At 46.1% G+C, this 16,726-nt stretch overlaps 5 protein-coding genes across 5 annotated transcripts; 2 read left to right on the plus strand and 3 right to left on the minus strand.

The window, feature by feature from the left end:
• Positions 1-445: 445 nt before the first annotated feature.
• Positions 446-3,573, plus strand: V865_004325 (uncharacterized protein; the record flags this gene model as incomplete). The annotated part of the gene is made up of 4 exons (XM_066228109.1): positions 446-1,378; positions 1,437-3,266; positions 3,418-3,488; positions 3,552-3,573. The coding sequence occupies 4 exons, from the start codon at positions 446-448 to the stop codon at positions 3,571-3,573; spliced, it is 2,856 nt and encodes a 951-aa protein (XP_066084206.1).
• Positions 3,574-3,890: 317 nt separating this feature from the next.
• V865_004326 (uncharacterized protein) lies at positions 3,891-5,337 on the plus strand (the record flags this gene model as incomplete). The annotated part of the gene is made up of 2 exons (XM_066228110.1): positions 3,891-4,521; positions 4,601-5,337. 2 exons carry the CDS (start codon positions 3,891-3,893, stop codon positions 5,335-5,337), a joined length of 1,368 nt encoding a protein of 455 aa, XP_066084207.1.
• A 303-nt stretch (positions 5,338-5,640) lies between these two features.
• Positions 5,641-6,866, minus strand: V865_004327 (uncharacterized protein; the record flags this gene model as incomplete). The annotated part of the gene is made up of 5 exons (XM_066228111.1): positions 5,641-5,769; positions 5,836-6,039; positions 6,121-6,346; positions 6,408-6,696; positions 6,761-6,866. The coding sequence occupies 5 exons, from the start codon at positions 6,864-6,866 to the stop codon at positions 5,641-5,643; spliced, it is 954 nt and encodes a 317-aa protein (XP_066084208.1).
• A 656-nt stretch (positions 6,867-7,522) lies between these two features.
• V865_004328 (uncharacterized protein) lies at positions 7,523-10,389 on the minus strand (the record flags this gene model as incomplete). The annotated part of the gene is made up of 12 exons (XM_066228112.1): positions 7,523-7,563; positions 7,624-7,751; positions 7,822-8,109; positions 8,167-8,238; positions 8,322-8,501; positions 8,561-8,627; positions 8,694-8,814; positions 8,895-8,984; positions 9,043-9,099; positions 9,153-9,224; positions 9,307-9,337; positions 9,413-10,389. The coding sequence occupies 12 exons, from the start codon at positions 10,387-10,389 to the stop codon at positions 7,523-7,525; spliced, it is 2,124 nt and encodes a 707-aa protein (XP_066084209.1).
• Positions 10,390-11,409: 1,020 nt separating this feature from the next.
• Positions 11,410-14,209, minus strand: V865_004329 (uncharacterized protein; the record flags this gene model as incomplete). The annotated part of the gene is made up of 3 exons (XM_066228113.1): positions 11,410-12,261; positions 12,326-13,946; positions 14,007-14,209. The coding sequence occupies 3 exons, from the start codon at positions 14,207-14,209 to the stop codon at positions 11,410-11,412; spliced, it is 2,676 nt and encodes an 891-aa protein (XP_066084210.1).
• Between the last annotated feature and the right edge of the window lie 2,517 nt (positions 14,210-16,726).

Raw genomic sequence — 16,726 nt, forward strand, 5'->3', positions numbered from 1 at the left:
AAGGGAAGGCGCCGATGGCGCGAGTGAGGGAAGTCGTGATGGCGAGATGCGGAATGCAAGATATGTTGCCCACCTGTCAGAGCTTTTCAGTCCGTTTTCCGGTATGACAGAGTACTTGTTGAGCAAGCAGTCGGCGTGAACCTGTGATGGATACTGGTGATATGACCCCACCACTATGGCAATGTGAACTGATGGCCTGTCTGTTGAGCATCAACTTTTTGTGTTTATGGCTGAATGATCACGTGACCAGCCACCAACCAGCGGAGATGCCCGCCCCCCACCAACGGGTCCAAGCTGACCCACCCAAGCTCATGTCGACACAGCGACACAGCAACAACAAAAAGATGCTCCTACTCTAGATATTAACTCAACACCACCCTGTGCTCCTCTCTTTGATTCACCAGTTCCGCTCTGAGAACCCGTCACCTGGATCAATCCCGTCAAGATGGACGATCTAGTGGATCTCAACTGGTCAGACCCATCGAAACCCGTCTCAAAAACGACCACTCCTCACCCCACAGCAAGTTCGAGCAGCTCCTTCGATTTCTTATCGCTTTCCAAACCATTATCAGCTAGTCCTGGAGGTAACACGCCAAACTATTACTCTTCTACACCAATGCGTTCTTCTACTCCCTCTCAACCTCTCAATCCTCGTCTCAATGGTACCTGTAATACCAATAGTAAACCCATATCTAGGAGTGGGACACCCCTTCAGGATTCGACACCACAGCTGGGTGCTGGGGCAGGTACAGGTGGTTCAGACGCGTTTTCGTCCCTTTTATCCATGCCATCTTCTTACAGCAGCGCAGTCAATAAGAATATGAGTATGGCCGAAAGACAGAAAGCACTGGAGGATGAAAAGAAGCGCAAAGATGAAGAAGACCGTAAGAGGTTTGAAGCTGAGGGTCATTTCTGGGATAATCTAGGCTCGTCTTCCTCTAGCACCATCAAACCACCTGCTAAAACAGTCATACAACAGAAGGATGATTTTGATGATTTCCTGAAACCTACGCCCGTCCCCACCTCCAACGCACGAGCGAAAAGTCCTGCTCAACCCACCTCTTCAAATGATATCTTATCGCCCACATCGTCGTCAGGACCATCGAAATCATCCTCAGCATCCGGCACGTTTTGGGATAGCCACCATCAATCCGATGATCTCCTATCAAGTAGTGCATCCAACCCTATGCAGGCTCAGAAGAGTACGAGTCCTGCTCCACCTATCGATCCATTCGATTTCGATGCATTATCCGCTTCTATAACTCAAACTTCGGCTCAACCTCAGAATAACGGAAACGGTCATGCTTTGGGCGACGACGAATTTGATATCCTAGGTGATCTAGGTAAACCCGTGTCAGCCAAACCACCTAAAACAGAGGTGAGCTATCTCATGCCTCGCCCTGTCATTAGCTAACGCATTATCCCATACATCTCAGCCTGGTCCATCACGTCCATCTAAACCTCATTCCTCCTCTTCGCGCTCCTCCTCGCCTCCACCCCACATCGTCGGTCAGATCGTCGAAATGGGCTTTTCACCCATACAAGCACGACAAGCTCTTGCCAAGACTTCAACCGGTCTAAATGTTCAAGCTGCTTTGGAGATTCTCTTGGGAGGACAAAATCCCCAGTCTAGCTCTAGGTTAGATGATCGAGATCAAGATACTTTCGGAGAAGATGATGAAGATTTCGTTACACGTGAGCGACAAAGACGTGAGGAAGAAGAGCGTGAAAGACGTAGGAGAAGACGTCAAGGTCCATCTAGAGATTCGGTCAAAGCGCGTTCTGCGGAAGAAAGAGAACAGGAAAAAGAAGCTAGCGCGCAGGAACAGGCTGAGAAATATTTGGCCCAAGCTTCTGAAATCGGCACGAATATGTTTAACAAAGCGACTAGTTTCTGGAATAGTAGTAAAGAGAAGGCGATGAAGGTGTATGAAGAACAAAGAAAAGTCATGGAAGCTAATGCAGCTGCAGCTGCAGCTGGATCAGGTGGAGAAGGTAGGAAGCCTATCAAAGATGGTAGACCCAAATGGATGACTGAAGCACACGACGAGGATTGGAATGAGAAGCCAGGTGGAAGAGAAAAGGGTGGATTCAGAGATGATGATGATGAGGACGAAGGGTTACATACTCAAAACGGATTGAAAGGGAAACAACCACAATTGAACGGTGCTGGACCTTCACGAAACCCTGTTTCTGCGGCTGCGATACCCAGCAGTGGTTCTTCATCTGGATACAAATCATCGAAAGAACGAGCCGATCTCCTCTTTGCTGATGAAGCACCCCGCTACAAATCGCCTGCCAGACACCCTAAGAAACCTCCTACTCCCGCTCCTGCACCCGTACCAGCCAAACCATTACCTTCTCGGACATTGGTTTCAGTAACTTCAGGTCAACTCGAGAAGTCAGCTAGTTACAAGGCAAAGGGTAACGAGCATTTCAAATTGGGGCGATTTGCCGAAGCTGAATCATCTTATACCACCGCCATCTCTCAGTTACCAGAAGGACACTTATTCTTGGTCCCCTTACACAACAATAGAGCAGCAGCAAGACTGAAGTTAGGTGATTCGTCACCTGCTGTGGAGGATTGTTCATCAGTGATTGAATTGATAGGTCCCAATTATCATCCATCCAAAGAGGGTCCTCTTCCTCCTAACATAGCGAAGGAAGTCAAGCTGTTCGATGGACTGGTGAAGGCTTTGTCGAAACGAGCGCAAGCGTGGGAAATGGGTGAGAAGTGGAAGAATGCATTGGAAGATTGGGAGAAATTGATAGGTATGGATCTAAGCATTTTAGGAGCAAGTGCTAGCTCGACGAAGAACCTTGCTGCTGAGGGAGCAAGAAGATCGAGAAAAATGCTTGAGGGAGATGGAGATGGAGCGACTCAACCAAAATCAAATAGCGGTATCTCCTCGACGGGTGTCAAATCCAGGCCCAAACCTACTACCGCTACGCAAGGTGTGGCTACTGCTAGACCGGCAGATGTGGATAAATCAGCGGCCGTCTCAGAACTTCGAGCTGCAGCGAAAGCATTAGAAGCGGAAGATGACCAGCGATTAGCATTGAAAGATTCGATAGAAGCTAAATTGAACAATTGGAAGAACGGTAAAGAGACGAATCTCCGAGCTTTAATCGCCTCTTTGGATTTGGTTTTATGGGATGAAATCATGAAGACTAGTGGGATGAAGGTTGGGATGCACGAGTTGATCAGCGAGAAACAGGTCAAGATCAAATACATGAAAGTGATTGCGAGGTTACACCCTGACAAGGTGAGTGATAATTTCGAAACTAGACTTTGATGGATCTGAATACTCCCTTCTCAGGGAGGTATTGCAAGAGTAACGTCTTGTCACCCTTCCTTCTTGATGGTCGTTTCGTCTCGAGAAGCTGAGCTAATCGTCGAAACTCGCTCTTATCTAGCTCAACTCGCAGAATACCACAGTAGAACAAAGGATGTTAGCCAACGGTGCTTTCGGGACATTGAATGAGGCGTGAGTTGACCCTTTTATCTCGCGAGAGTCTGATCGTCAATTGACAGAATGTTACTGCATTAGGTGGCAAGCATTTAACAAGTAGAACTAACGGATAATCGCTACTTCTTTTCATATTTATCTCGATCAATCAATTGTACATAACATGTCATTGTTGAGTATCTCCATCATAGTCCTATCATTACACATCTAGAAATGTATATATTCATATCTGTGCGATCATACTTACATCCTTTGTGATACTAACCCCCTTTAACGGTCCTTTCTTGGGGTTCGCGATCCGGTGAAGTCCAACCTGATGGAAAAATACTTGGCTTACTGAGCACTATGCCAGATGTGTTCATCACGAGATCGTCTTGACACCGCGAAGACCATTGGAAGAACAACGAAAACTGAAAAAAAATGCAAAATTATCCAGGTCAATTACCTCATCAAGGTTATCCACCTCAACCACCTCATATTCTTTACAATGCCGTCCCTCCTGCTCCTCCAGCTATACCAACAATCGCAGCACCGACTATCACACCAGGACCGTATGCACCTACTCCATCAATTTTACCAGGCCCTTTCATGCTTCTATTGCTCCTTCCAGCTATACCCTTATTACTATTCTCACTGGGAGCTCGACCACCCGATACTTCCCATTTACCATTCACGACTTCCGATGTATTCACCACTGGCGCTTTCGTGACTGTTACGATGACAATCGTCATTTGTCTAGGGGTATATCCAGAAGCTGGAGGGTCTGTTTGGGCGTGGATCAGAGAAGGTGCGAATGGAGAGTGGGATATGAGGTATTGGAATGACGTCAAATCGTGGACTGGTATGACCACCACCACGACGGATATCATGAAGCAATCTTCTTCTAAGAGTGTTGGGAGTGTAGCGGAACAGGTGCAGGTGCAAAGTCAGATGCATTGGAGGTGGAAATACGTTTTTGATGAGAGGCATAGAAGATGGACCAAAGTAAAAGTTAAAGTTCCACTACTTATCGAGCAGGAAGTGAGATCGGGAAATTCACATATCAGATCCAGTAGGTTTATCATTCGCCCTTTGAAGACGTGATCTAAATGATGCTGATACTGATAAGTTGCTATTAATATATCCAAAAGGTTTTCAGGGCCTTTCGACCAGACATCTTTCTGCCTTACGAAGAACCTTTCCCGACTGGTACTCAGAATACAAACCGAAACTTATCCCTTCCTTACTCGTCATAGGCTTGATTGTATTTCTCATGATATTGCTGGTAGGTCAGATTTTGGGCTCAGCGTACGATACTGAATCCTCGGGTGAGAAACGAGCATCCTCAAGTAGCGGTAGTGGTAGTGGTGGTGGGAAAATGTCAAGTTGGGTAGAAAGGGAGATACGTAAGCGTAATGAAGAGAAATCGAATCCTGAGAAAACCTTAAAGCGGATCAAGGAAGAAGGTAAAAAGGAGTTAGAAGGTTATAAGAAGAAGGGGAAAGAGGAATTGAAGAAGTTCCAGAAGAAGAGGGAAGCGGAGAAAGAATGGTTGAAAAAGGAATTGAAAAAGAGGGGATTGCCTCTTGTAGGTTTAGAAGATAAGAAGAAAGATAAAGACGAGAAGAAGAAAAATAAAAATAAAAATAAAGATGATGATCAAGAAGACGATGGAAAAGGAAAGAAACAAAAGAGTAATAGTAAGAGTGATAAGATGAAGAAGTTGTTATTAGGTGAAAAGGGTAGTACGAAGAAGACTGCTGAGAAGGAAGATGAAAAAGCAGGTCCAGGGTGGGAGATAGCTGATAATGCTTTGGCTCAGAATACTTTGGCGCGATCGCAGATGACCGCTCAGCAGATGGCGGAGAAGCTGAAAGGTGGTGGATGATCGATTGTAATGCTGCTTCTCACTTGAGAGCACCGAAATCTGCTGATGCATAAGACTATGACCGGTGTTCAGATGCTTAGTGTGAATGTTCTTTTGACTACTTACAGAAACTCTGGGGTCATAAGGCTTGTGGTCGCATCAGGCAGGAACCCGATTTGACTTTGTCCCCCCAATCAGCTTGACGGTCACTAGTTCCTCATTCACAGAACTTTCAAGATGTATATTCACATGTAAGGTATGTCGTCTATTGGGATATAGGCTAATTGTGCAATACGTGTCTTGTGTACGAAGATCCTACTCTATTCATAAATCGGAAGACAACCTTCTGAACTCGTTGAAAGCCTCCTTCCACAAATTCTGACTGAACAACTTCCCATCCGCAGAATCCAACCATGGTTGATGCAATTTTGCAACTCCACAATCGACGTACCACTATGCAACATCAACCTACCATCAGCTTCCAAAGTAGCGAAGCCCGTCGAGGGAGACCACACTTACATCGGTCGATTTATTCAAAGTCAACAAAGCGAAACTGACGTTCCTAGCTCCTTGATCGGGCGTACGACCAATCCTCCTAGCTGCTACGGCGGCTGCACCCCCATCTCTATAGAGCGGACTATTGACAAAGCCCGGTCCGACATTGGTGATGATCAAACTGGGAAATTGGACGATCAATGGTTTGATCAGGGATTGAAGAACGAGCTGTAGGTAGAAAGTCATTAGGGATGCGAATGGAATCATGTATGGGATATACTGTATTAAAGAGATATAAACCCAACTCACTTTACTCTGATAATACCTCTCACTAGCTAAGAAAGTCTTCTCATCATCTAAAGTAGCTAGAGGTTTCGATGGACTGAGGGACTTGGTCTTGGCAACCTCGGATGTCTCGCTTCCTGTGAATATGATCTTCCCTTTTTGGCCTGGAAGGGTCGAACTTCTGTTGATGATAGGAGCAAGGAGTAAAGCCAGGTATACCGGTGAAAGGACATTGACTTGAATACTTGAGCTGGATTCAGCTCGTGAATTCTATGAGATGAGTGTATCAGATTCTCCCTGACTGAACTCACCTCATCTCATGTCCATCTATAGAACGTTCGAATTCTTTCATAATTACACCAGCATTTAAAGCAACAGCATCCAACCTTTCCAAACTTTCGCATCTCTTAGCGAAATCTGTAACACTTTCGAAAGAAGCCATATCGACTTTCCAAATCTCAACTTCGGTGTGTCTATCCTTCTTCGCGTGTTTGAGGATCTCCACTTTCGCAACTTCACCTTTGGAGGTATCCCTCACAGCGAGGATGATCTTACTTGCACGATGTTGGACCAGGTGCTTTGCAATTTCAAGTCCGATACCTGGATACACAATAATAAGCTCAGCTCTTCAATCAGTTTTCCTTGAATGTACAGCACGACATACCTGAGTTGGCACCAGTGATGATATACACCTTACCTCCCAGATCGACATCAGGTAGATGAGGTAGAGTCTTCAATTGACTAGCGATAAATCGAGTGATGAACGGCATGCTGTATTCGCTTTTCACTACTCTTCAATTGATTCGACTGTGATTATGAATATAAGTAAAACTTGTACGATAATGTTGATGACAGCAAGAGCAAGCTAATTCTCAAGATTGAATGATCTAGATAGATGAAGCGTGCTCATGCAATCGATCTACCACCGTTTATACCTTTATATAGTCCTCCTCCCTCCTTCGGGGATACCTCCGTTCGGTGCCCAACACATATACATACATCTCCACAGACATATTGAAGGAAGTTCCATACAACAAAATCCCTCAAGAGCGGTACATACTGAAACAAGACAAAGTTGATTGATTTATCAAAGGATTGTTCTATGACCTCGGTCATTTGTCTTTGCACGCCTCTTATCTTATCAGCTTGTGGCGGCCGTCGGTCATTCCTAAGTGCACAGTCCAAACATTGTGAGCGATTTTCAATCTTTGGAAGCCTCGGCTCCGAGGATGAAATGCATATTGGGCGTGAAGCTTTAAATGCATACAGAATGTCCACTTTACATTATAGCGTTACTGTATTTATCCGTAAGTTACAGCAATATATACACGAAAGTCCGGCGACGTTATATAATGGCTTATAATCAAGATTCAAGCCTCAAGTGTAGCATAAGTGAATGTACTGTACATATACCCATGCAAAGTGCTTAGACCTTTACAATGAATTTCCTACTGGTCTTGTACCTCGCTACGAAGAACAAACAGTTGTTAGTATGACGATGTGAGATTTCAGGATGGATAGACTCACCATAACAAGCGAGTACACCACCTAGTATTTGCATCGCCCCGCCGAAAATGATCGTATACTTGAAAGTAGTTCTTCCAGTGGCATCGTATAATCCACCTCCAATCGGTCCATTGATAAAGTTACCCGGTCTAAGATACGCAGTCAGCCTTCGGAGCTCGACAGGAAAGGGGCAGGGGCAGAGGGCTTGCTGAAACTTACGCTTGAGAGATCAGGATCAGTCCAACGTTTGTTGCGAGATTGGCAGGTCCAAAGAGCTGTACGATGATCTGAGGTAATATGCCACTGAATCCAGGTGCGATCAATCCGAACATCACCGCGAATGCTAATGTCGCTCCAAACGATTTGGCAGTCAACCAAAGACAAAGTTGAATCACACCCGAAAGGAAGAATACGAGGATATATGTATTCAAAGGTCCAATTCGATCAGCTACGAAGCCGACTAATGCTCGACCCACGCATACCATGTATGCTAGAAGCGTTGTAGGTCTGTGTTAAAGTCAGATCATTTATTATCCAGGAATAAGAACAGATCACTTCACTCACAATGCAAGAAGAATAGGATCGGTGATTGTATAGTTGACTCGAACATATTGAGCAAGGAAAGAGAATGGCATCCTGCAAAACAAAGCACAATCAGCACAAAGGCTTGGTCCTAAGGTAAAACGAATGATTCAGACCGGATTGAATTGTTTACTCACCCATAACCGACAGTTCCGACGACAGTACCGATCATGATACTCCAGAAAGCACCAGTCTTGACTACATCCTTGTCTACCCACGGGGCTGTCTTTCCACTTCTCGCTTCGGGGGATGTAGGTCGCGTTCGTAGAAACTGAATAGCGAGGAGCATGAAGCAGAGCTCGACGAAGGATAGTATTCTGGGCACGATCAGAAAATCACTATGTCTCCAATCGACAATATGGGGCAAGGCACTCACAAGAGTGTTTTCTTATAACCGACAGTGGTCAGAAGTTGTCTGGCAACAAGGGTTATGGTACCTCCGCCTGATGTTGCCATATCGAATCAGTCCAAGAGCTGCCAATGGTAAGGGCGCAAGGTAATGGACTCACCGAGACCTGCACCTCCGATCGCTATACCACTTGCCAATCCTCTCTTCTTGTAGAACCATTGAGATGGCAAGGACATGAACAGAGGCATGGCTAATCCCTGTCCGAAACCTGATATCACTCCCTGTACAAGTAGATGAATACCCCGGTTAGCATCCCATGTAGGTCCACGTTCCAAGGTAGCAAAAGTGGAAAGTCACCTACCTGAGTCAAAGCAAGTTGCCATAATTTAGTGGACCACGAAGCTAGGAACAAGCCGAGCCAGAAAAGCCCTGCTGAGGAATATAGTACTCGCTATGATCATCATCAGTCGTTGAAACAGGGCTCATAAACAAAGAACAGCAAAACTCACTTTGAATCCATATCGATCACCCATCCTACCGGACAAGAAAGCCGAAGAGCTCATGAACTGGCAAATTTCTATCAGCGGGATGGATCTTGATTAACGGAAGCTTAACCTACAAAACCATTGAAACATCCAGGAAGAATGAGCACAGCCGTGCTTTGTCCCGGGAAGATATTCGTCGAGTAGTACTGATAGGTGGTAGAACGAAACATAAGTCAGTATCAAGCTTTTGTGGACAGTATATATATATATAAGTTCTTTTCAACGTACTTCTTGGAATACACCATAATTCATATTCCATCTACACACATTGCACCATCATCAGCCTAACTTTAGTTCTAGATCGACAAAGACGTAGACTTATAATCGTACTCACCCCATCGTACATCCAGCTAATATCACACAACCAACCAACACGACCCAACCATATCCTCCATCGGGATATACATGCTCCTCATACTCTTTGAATCTCGATTGTCTTTCTAAATCCTTCTCATCCCCACTTGGAGTATGATCTGATGAAGATGATGCACCGAAATAACCTTCTTTGCCTTCATCACTCCTCGCCCCTGGGGTGACTACCACGCTGGATTTCCTCGAATGGGTAGGTGATAGTGTAGGTTTATGTTTCCTCAACTTGTATCTTGTATGATGGTTATCCTCATCATGTTCATGTTCATGTTCATGTTCTTCATCATCAATAGGATGTGGTGGAAGTGGAGTAGAGAAAGTAGGTCTTCTTCTTGATCTTGCTGAACCAGTGGAAAACGATCTGAATTTCTTTAGTATACCCGTCCCATCAGGTGGTAGACCCATTGCCTGTCTTTCTGCTCGTTCTTTAGCTTCCCGCTCGTACCTCTCACTTCGGGCCGTCTCGATCCTTTTCAATGGTCCACCTCCTCCTACAGATGCTGGATCCAACACGGCAATGACATCTCCAGGAGCAGGGATGGGAGGTGCAGGTCCATCGTCTATCGTATTGGACCGCCTCAAAGAGAATTTCCGATTGGGCGTATGCGTGACTGTATGACTTCGATGTCGACCTGATTCGGTATCGTGTCGATGCGTATGAGTTAATGTAGAACTTCTGTTACGTCCAGTGATTGGTTGCTGGGGATGAGGTGAGTTCGAGGTGGGATGTTCAGGTATGGAAGAAGGAACTTCGACATCGGTCGATTTGGCTTTGTCGGCACTGGTATCACCGTCGTTGTCATTATCCGCAAGACCACATAAGGTAGCACTGGAGGATACGATTGTCATTGGTCTGTCTACAGTCTGAGATTGCTGGTCCTCGTTGGGTGTTTGGTCTTCTGTTGCATCGATGGGTGCGTTATCAGATTGAGTGGAAGGCATCATGTATGTGTGGTATGTTGAGGTGAAGGTATTGATTGCTCTATATGCTGTGTGATAGAATTAAGCTGGGTGGAGTCCATTTGAGGCCAACCTTACACTATATATCGCGAAATGAGAACACCTGAATGGAGGGATGAGGGTCAAATAGTCTAGAATTCAACGATTTTGTAAATGATCATATGACCGGAAAACTATTTGCGATCAGCTCAAATCTTATTGGAGTGATTATTGGTAGTGGTGGTGCTCAATCGAAGTTGGATGTGGATTGTGAATGCGAATAATAGTCGCTGGTATAAGAAAGAACCACACTAGTGGTGAGGATGAACGTGACTCGAATGAATATCACCTCACATCACGTCTGATCCTCTACCCCTACACGCTTCAGCTAATACTGGACCATTGCACGATATACCCAAAAATATACGCCAAGAAACCTGAACGAAGTTTTTCTTTGTTGGTGTTCCATACCAAATGAGGAGCTCAACGGTCAAATCCGAAGTGCGAAACAAACTTAATTTCTGCCGAGTGATCTTCCTACCACAATCCCGATATGTCGGCTGGTACGGTCCGAAGCTGTACCCCGAAGTGCCCCCAGATCAGATCAGAGTGAATTCACAGTTGGGAGCTATTGAAAGTCATACTGATCATGCAGTCTCATCATAAGGTCGGATGACCTTCGCATAACAGAGGCATGTAATGAGATGCAACGAGTACATGGATCTTCTGATACATGTGTGTATCTTACTATTGAATCTTTCCGACTATACTTTATATTTTATTTATCTACCTATCTTCCTCATTCTATCCCTCTTGTTTATCACTTTTCTACTTGAAACATATATGTATTTGTTAAAACATAGACAAACACAGAGACCCAAAAACGAATCAGGGAAGAAATCGAATTATATTACTAATACTACTTATCTGACGAAAAGACAAAGACAAATTACTAATTGATAGATGTTATTACTCAAACCCAAAGATATTCCTATTATAGATCAACTTATACTATACTATATATTACACTCCATCTACCACAAGACCTGCCGACAAACCTTCTGCAGCAGGTTGTACCTCACTAGTCGTTGTGGGTACTCCCGTAGGCAGAGCCACATCATCAGCAACAGGTACACCAGCAGGTGGCAGTTCGTTCACTTCTTCTGTAGGTACTCCAGACCCTTCTTGATTCACTTGAGGAAGAGTTTGAGGAACCACCGATACGCCTTCAGCCTGAGTAGCAAGATTCTGAACCTCCGCTTCAGACTTGATGCCGGCAAATTGTCGGTTCTCGATGGAAGCAGCTTGTGCCTCGGCGACTGTAGGAGCAATTGAGATGTTGGGGTTCTCGAGGGTCTCGTTCTTGGGTTTCTCTTCTGATGAATTATCATACCCATCGTCCGTGGTACCCATCAGCTTCTGCAATTCGTCCCACTGAGGTTCATTCCCGTCGCCGCCAGCTGTTATCCCTTCGAGTCCGGTCAGATCCATATCCTGGAGAGGATCGGTGAAGCCCTTGAATTCGTCCATTTCGAAATCACCCGAAGCGTTCTGAGCAGGGGTATTCTCGTTCGACTCGTTGTTATCAGGATTTTCGAACCCAGCAAAATTCGGTTCCGAAGAAGGTGGATGGTCGCCAGCAGGAGAAGAGGGTTTCACAGGATCCGATGAGCTGTGTTCGCCAGATTGGTAAGGTTTGGTATCATCTTTAAGAAGGGAGATTGGGGCTGGAGCGGGATGAGTGGACGATTCAGGTATGACGGGTGGTCGAAGAGGTACATCTTCCCCACGCGCTCGGGCAGCCGCTTCCTCTTCATATATCTTACGAGCGGCTTCGTACTCTTGCTTATCATGTTCAGCTTGTTGCAAGTAGGGCTGAGCACATATCAATTATCAGCTCGTGCTTGTGTACTTTGTTACCAGTGTCTGCCACACTCACCTTCTTCTCGTCATCCGTCAAACTCCTCCACTTTTCAGCAGCCAATACACTCTGCTTGGTGGTCTCCGACTCTTCCCCCCAAACTTTCGCCCTGATATCGTCATTCTCTCTAATGCCTTTGAGGAACAAGAAATAGGCCGAGAGGGGTTTCTTGGGAGCGTTGGGATCCTTGAGATTACCTTTCCTCGATTTACCTTCTTTACGTTGTTGAGCTCGGAAAGCATTTTCAGCTTTGATATCTTCGGGAGTAAGGGTAGCTTGCCATGCGGCGAGCTCCTTGAGGTACTGTTCTTTACTCTCCTGCACCTTTTGAGCGTAATACTTCTTCTGTTCATCACCGAGGGAAGCGTAAGCGACACCAGCGTCTTTGGCGATCTGAGCTACGTTCAGTTTAACATGGTGAGGTGTTCCGCCAGGTGAGTTACCTTGCGAAGCGGCAGCTTTGGCCTTATTGAGTTCGTCGGTGAAGAATAGCTGCCAGGCTGATTGAGCTTGTCGAGGTGGATGAAGATGTGATTTGGGATGGGCTCGAGGCAACTTCTCTTTCTCCTTTTCGCCATCCTTCTTACCCTTCTTCTTCCTACCATCCTTTTTGCCCTCAACTTCCTCTTCGGTGCTCGACTCTATAGCTCTTTTACCGAGTCCTTGATAATCAGCAGCTAGATCCTCTTTTGAACGCTTGGGAGGCTTGGGTAGTTTCGGTGCCTTCTCAGGTTTTTCAGGTTTGGGTGGTTTCTCTTTCTTCTCCTTCTTGGGTTTCTTACCCGTTGGGTAGAGAGGCCCTGTTGCAGATGCAGGTCCGGCTCCTGGTAAGGGTTGAGCTGACTGATGAGCATGGGTGTTTTGCGTATGAGCAGGTGCCGGAGGATAGACATATTGCTGACCATTCCATTGCGGTTGCCATCCGTATTGACCTGAAGCCATATGATGAGGTGGCATCGTTTGAGACATCGGCGCATGACCCCCATAGCCTTGCCAAGCACCTTGTTGCAAGGACGACGAAGAGGCTGTTTGAGTTTGAGGCTGACGTGAAGATGTGGGTTGCTGTTGCCATGCCTGCTGTTGTTGTCCGGAAGTACTTCGGGGTTGTTCATGGGTTGGCCAAGACTGATATGAAGAGGTTGTAGAAGGGTACTCATACGATCCTGCAGCAGCAGAAGACCGATGATGGTTATCACCTAGAGTCGCACTTTGTGGTAAGGTCGGAGTGGTGTTCGACTGACCTGCGTTGCTGCGTGGAGCAGCAGACGCGTAGGAATGAGAGGAAGTGGATGGGTAATTCGCCCATTGGTTCGAGCTTTGTTGATGCTGACCTTGTTGATCGTAATAATGCTGGTATTGATTGGCATAAGGATGAGCTGTCTGAGGTTGACCACTTATGCTGGAGTGATGGTGACTCAGCACCTGTGGTGGCGCGGAGGAGGGTTGGTAAGGTGACTGATGGTGACCTGAGGCATCTGCTGTTTGCTGGCCTTGCGCCGTTGGGTAGTACCGTGAAGATGGGGAAGGGTCGGCAGCCGATGCTGATACTTGAGGTGGAGTGGAAAGCTTGGGTCCTGAAGTGCGACGAGAACCGGAAGGAGCTGAAGGTGAAGACGATGCGCCGGCATAACCACCAAGACTACACAATTATAAGCATAGATTAACGATCAATCCCCCTATGCCAGTCGTAAATACTTACTTCATGCCACTACTGTACCCTCCGTAACCACCAACATTACTCACTCCGCCATACCCAGCATGTTGGTATGCACTGTACCCGCTATCATTGCCGTACATTCCTTGAGCGGCTGGATCGTCCCTTCGTCCACTCAGCGAGCTGGCATCTGGCGCTACATAAGAGCGGGGATTCGAGCTGCTTCTTTGGTGAGCACCTGCATACATGTTGGGCTGATTTGACTGGTTGATCGAAGCAATATACACAACGGAGAGAGCGGGTGGAACAGCGTGGGTATGAGGAAGCAAGACGATACGAAAAGAACGAGATGAGACAAGAACAGACAGTGATAGAGTCAGCAACGCCTTCTTGATACGCAATATTCCTGTCCGACAAGAGATCACTGAAAGGAAAGGGAGGAGACAAGACAATCACTCACTGGTGCCCAGTTGTGGGAGTTGTTTGAGTAAGACGCCGTTGAACTCTGCATTTACAGCCTGGAGAGTTGGGGAGGTGAGGTGATGAAAGTTGAGAAGGATAAGAGCGAGAGCGACATCGGTGATCGATGCAAGTCATCGTTGAGGAGGATGAGCAGTTGAAGAGAACATCAGTATCAGCAGACATTCTATCGAGAGGTGAGTGATATGTACATCGTCCCATCAAGAACATCGTGGTTGAGTAAAGAGATTGACATAGCGCCGAACGACCGCACATCGAGTAGCCCCCACGACACAACTCGATTTCATATGAAGGACATGGTACCATGAAGATCAAAGGAAATTGATAACATGACGACGTAACACACCGAGATAAGATATGATTGTTTATCTCCAGTCCACCTGGCAGTAAGTAGTGTGGGATAAAAGGATGAGTAAGTCGATCTGAGATTGTTTTCTGGCTCAGGGGACGGAAGGGATGGGAGTAGATCGACAGGGCGGGGGAAAGGCAAAGGGAGTATACGTGCGTCAAGTGATGGACGTGTGGATGATACTGATAAGATCGCAGCACGAGGTATGGTGAAACGATGACGGCAAGGGCTCTCACACAGCCGAAGAAGGGAAATCAAAGGTGAAGCAAGGGTGAAACTGGCTGCGTCTTCCATGCAACGAAAGAAGGCGTGGAAACGAACTACAAGGGCTACTCACCTGAACTTGATTTGAATTGAGAATATGTGATCTATTCTTGCTCCTCCCTACCGGCAAGAAAAGTCGGGAATATTGAGTCCAAGAGGTACGACAGATGAAGTAATCGCAGTAAAGCGTAAGATCGGTACCAGAGTCCAAGTGTGATGGCTGAGCGGTGTTTGAAGATCTTTTAGTATCTGATCGGAATGGGTATGGGAATGGGAATCGGCGCACGAAGCTGAACCAAAGGCTTAGTTAGGCCAAGGCTAGACCAAAGGGGGAAACGAAGGAGGATGTCGAAACGAGATTTTTTAATAAGAAAACGTGGATGAGGGATGTGAAAGGGCTAAAAGAGTTAAGGTCAAGATCGAAGAATCAAAGGTCTGGACGCGGGAAGTATAAACAGAGTGTGAAACGAGACACGAGATGAATGAATGGGTGGTGTGGTGGAGTGATGCGTGGTGGTGGTGACGATCAAGAGGAAGACGGAAAGAGGGGAGAAGTCGAAGAGAAGAATATCAAAGGCTTCGTAGTCAAAGTCAGGTTAAACCCCAACTCAGAATCAGGACCCAGTAGGTAAATGGGAGGATCTAGAAGGGATTAAAGTACTAAGGGAAAAAAGGGGAGAGATAACCAAATAAAATAGCTTAAAATAAAGAAACTGAATCACCAAATTAAAAGCGAAAACAGAGAGAGAGTACGGTGCAAAAGGAAGGAGGGGAGGGATATGATGTGTTGCGATGATGTGCACTGTCTGAGCTTGTGCTTTTGCTTTGCACTCACCTTGTTATACCTTATCAGCTTGGCTCGGCTCTAGGTCAAAGGGATACGGAACAGGAATAACTGAGTATGAGATGAGTACAAGAGTGACGTTGATGGGGCGTGGGACCTTTGTACATGGGGTGTTTTTGTTTTTTCCTCTCTCCTCTGGTTCTGGTATAAGAGCAGGAGTGGCAAATAGGGATAAACCCACTGTAACATTCCTTTTCGGTTGATTCCTCACAGTGAGCACTTGCGATCATTGGGTTACCTCATCCCTACCTTAATCCTGATTGGCTCATGCATCCATCTCGACGTCGCTTTCGGTAATAATTGTTCCGATGTTCCGGGAATCAAGTGACAAAGGTACCAAAGGATCACGGCGTTATACGGAGGCAAACGACAGTGTGGCACCTAAGACAAGACTTGCCGTGTGGCTTTATTGCTTCCCTGCAGATTAGAGGATTCAACTCGTGGCCTCCACTTTGTTCCTCTTTTGTCGATCTTGAGATTCCAGCGATCTGGTTCACATCGTACATCGTACACTTTCCCTCATTCTCGACGTCATAAACCACTAGCCTATATGCGAATTCAATCGTGGAAACACGAGAAATCCGGGAAGGCGTAGAATCATATCTTAATCTATGACCCTTTTCTTTGGCTGTAACAAATTCTAGAGCTTGTCGTGGGTAATCATCCCGTAGATATCCTCTATCTTTCCATGAGGATTACGAGGTGCCTTACCAACGATAGATATCCCGTGTCACACTTCCAAATCGGTTGATTCCCAAGATACGTTCTTCTTCTAGCTTCATACCTAATCGATGACTTCATTTGCGTAGTCCAAGTATAGTAAGTAAC

This window comes from Kwoniella europaea, chromosome 1 (genome assembly GCF_036810445.1).
Source record: "Kwoniella europaea PYCC6329 chromosome 1, complete sequence".
Lineage (NCBI taxonomy): Eukaryota > Fungi > Basidiomycota > Tremellomycetes > Tremellales > Cryptococcaceae > Kwoniella > Kwoniella europaea.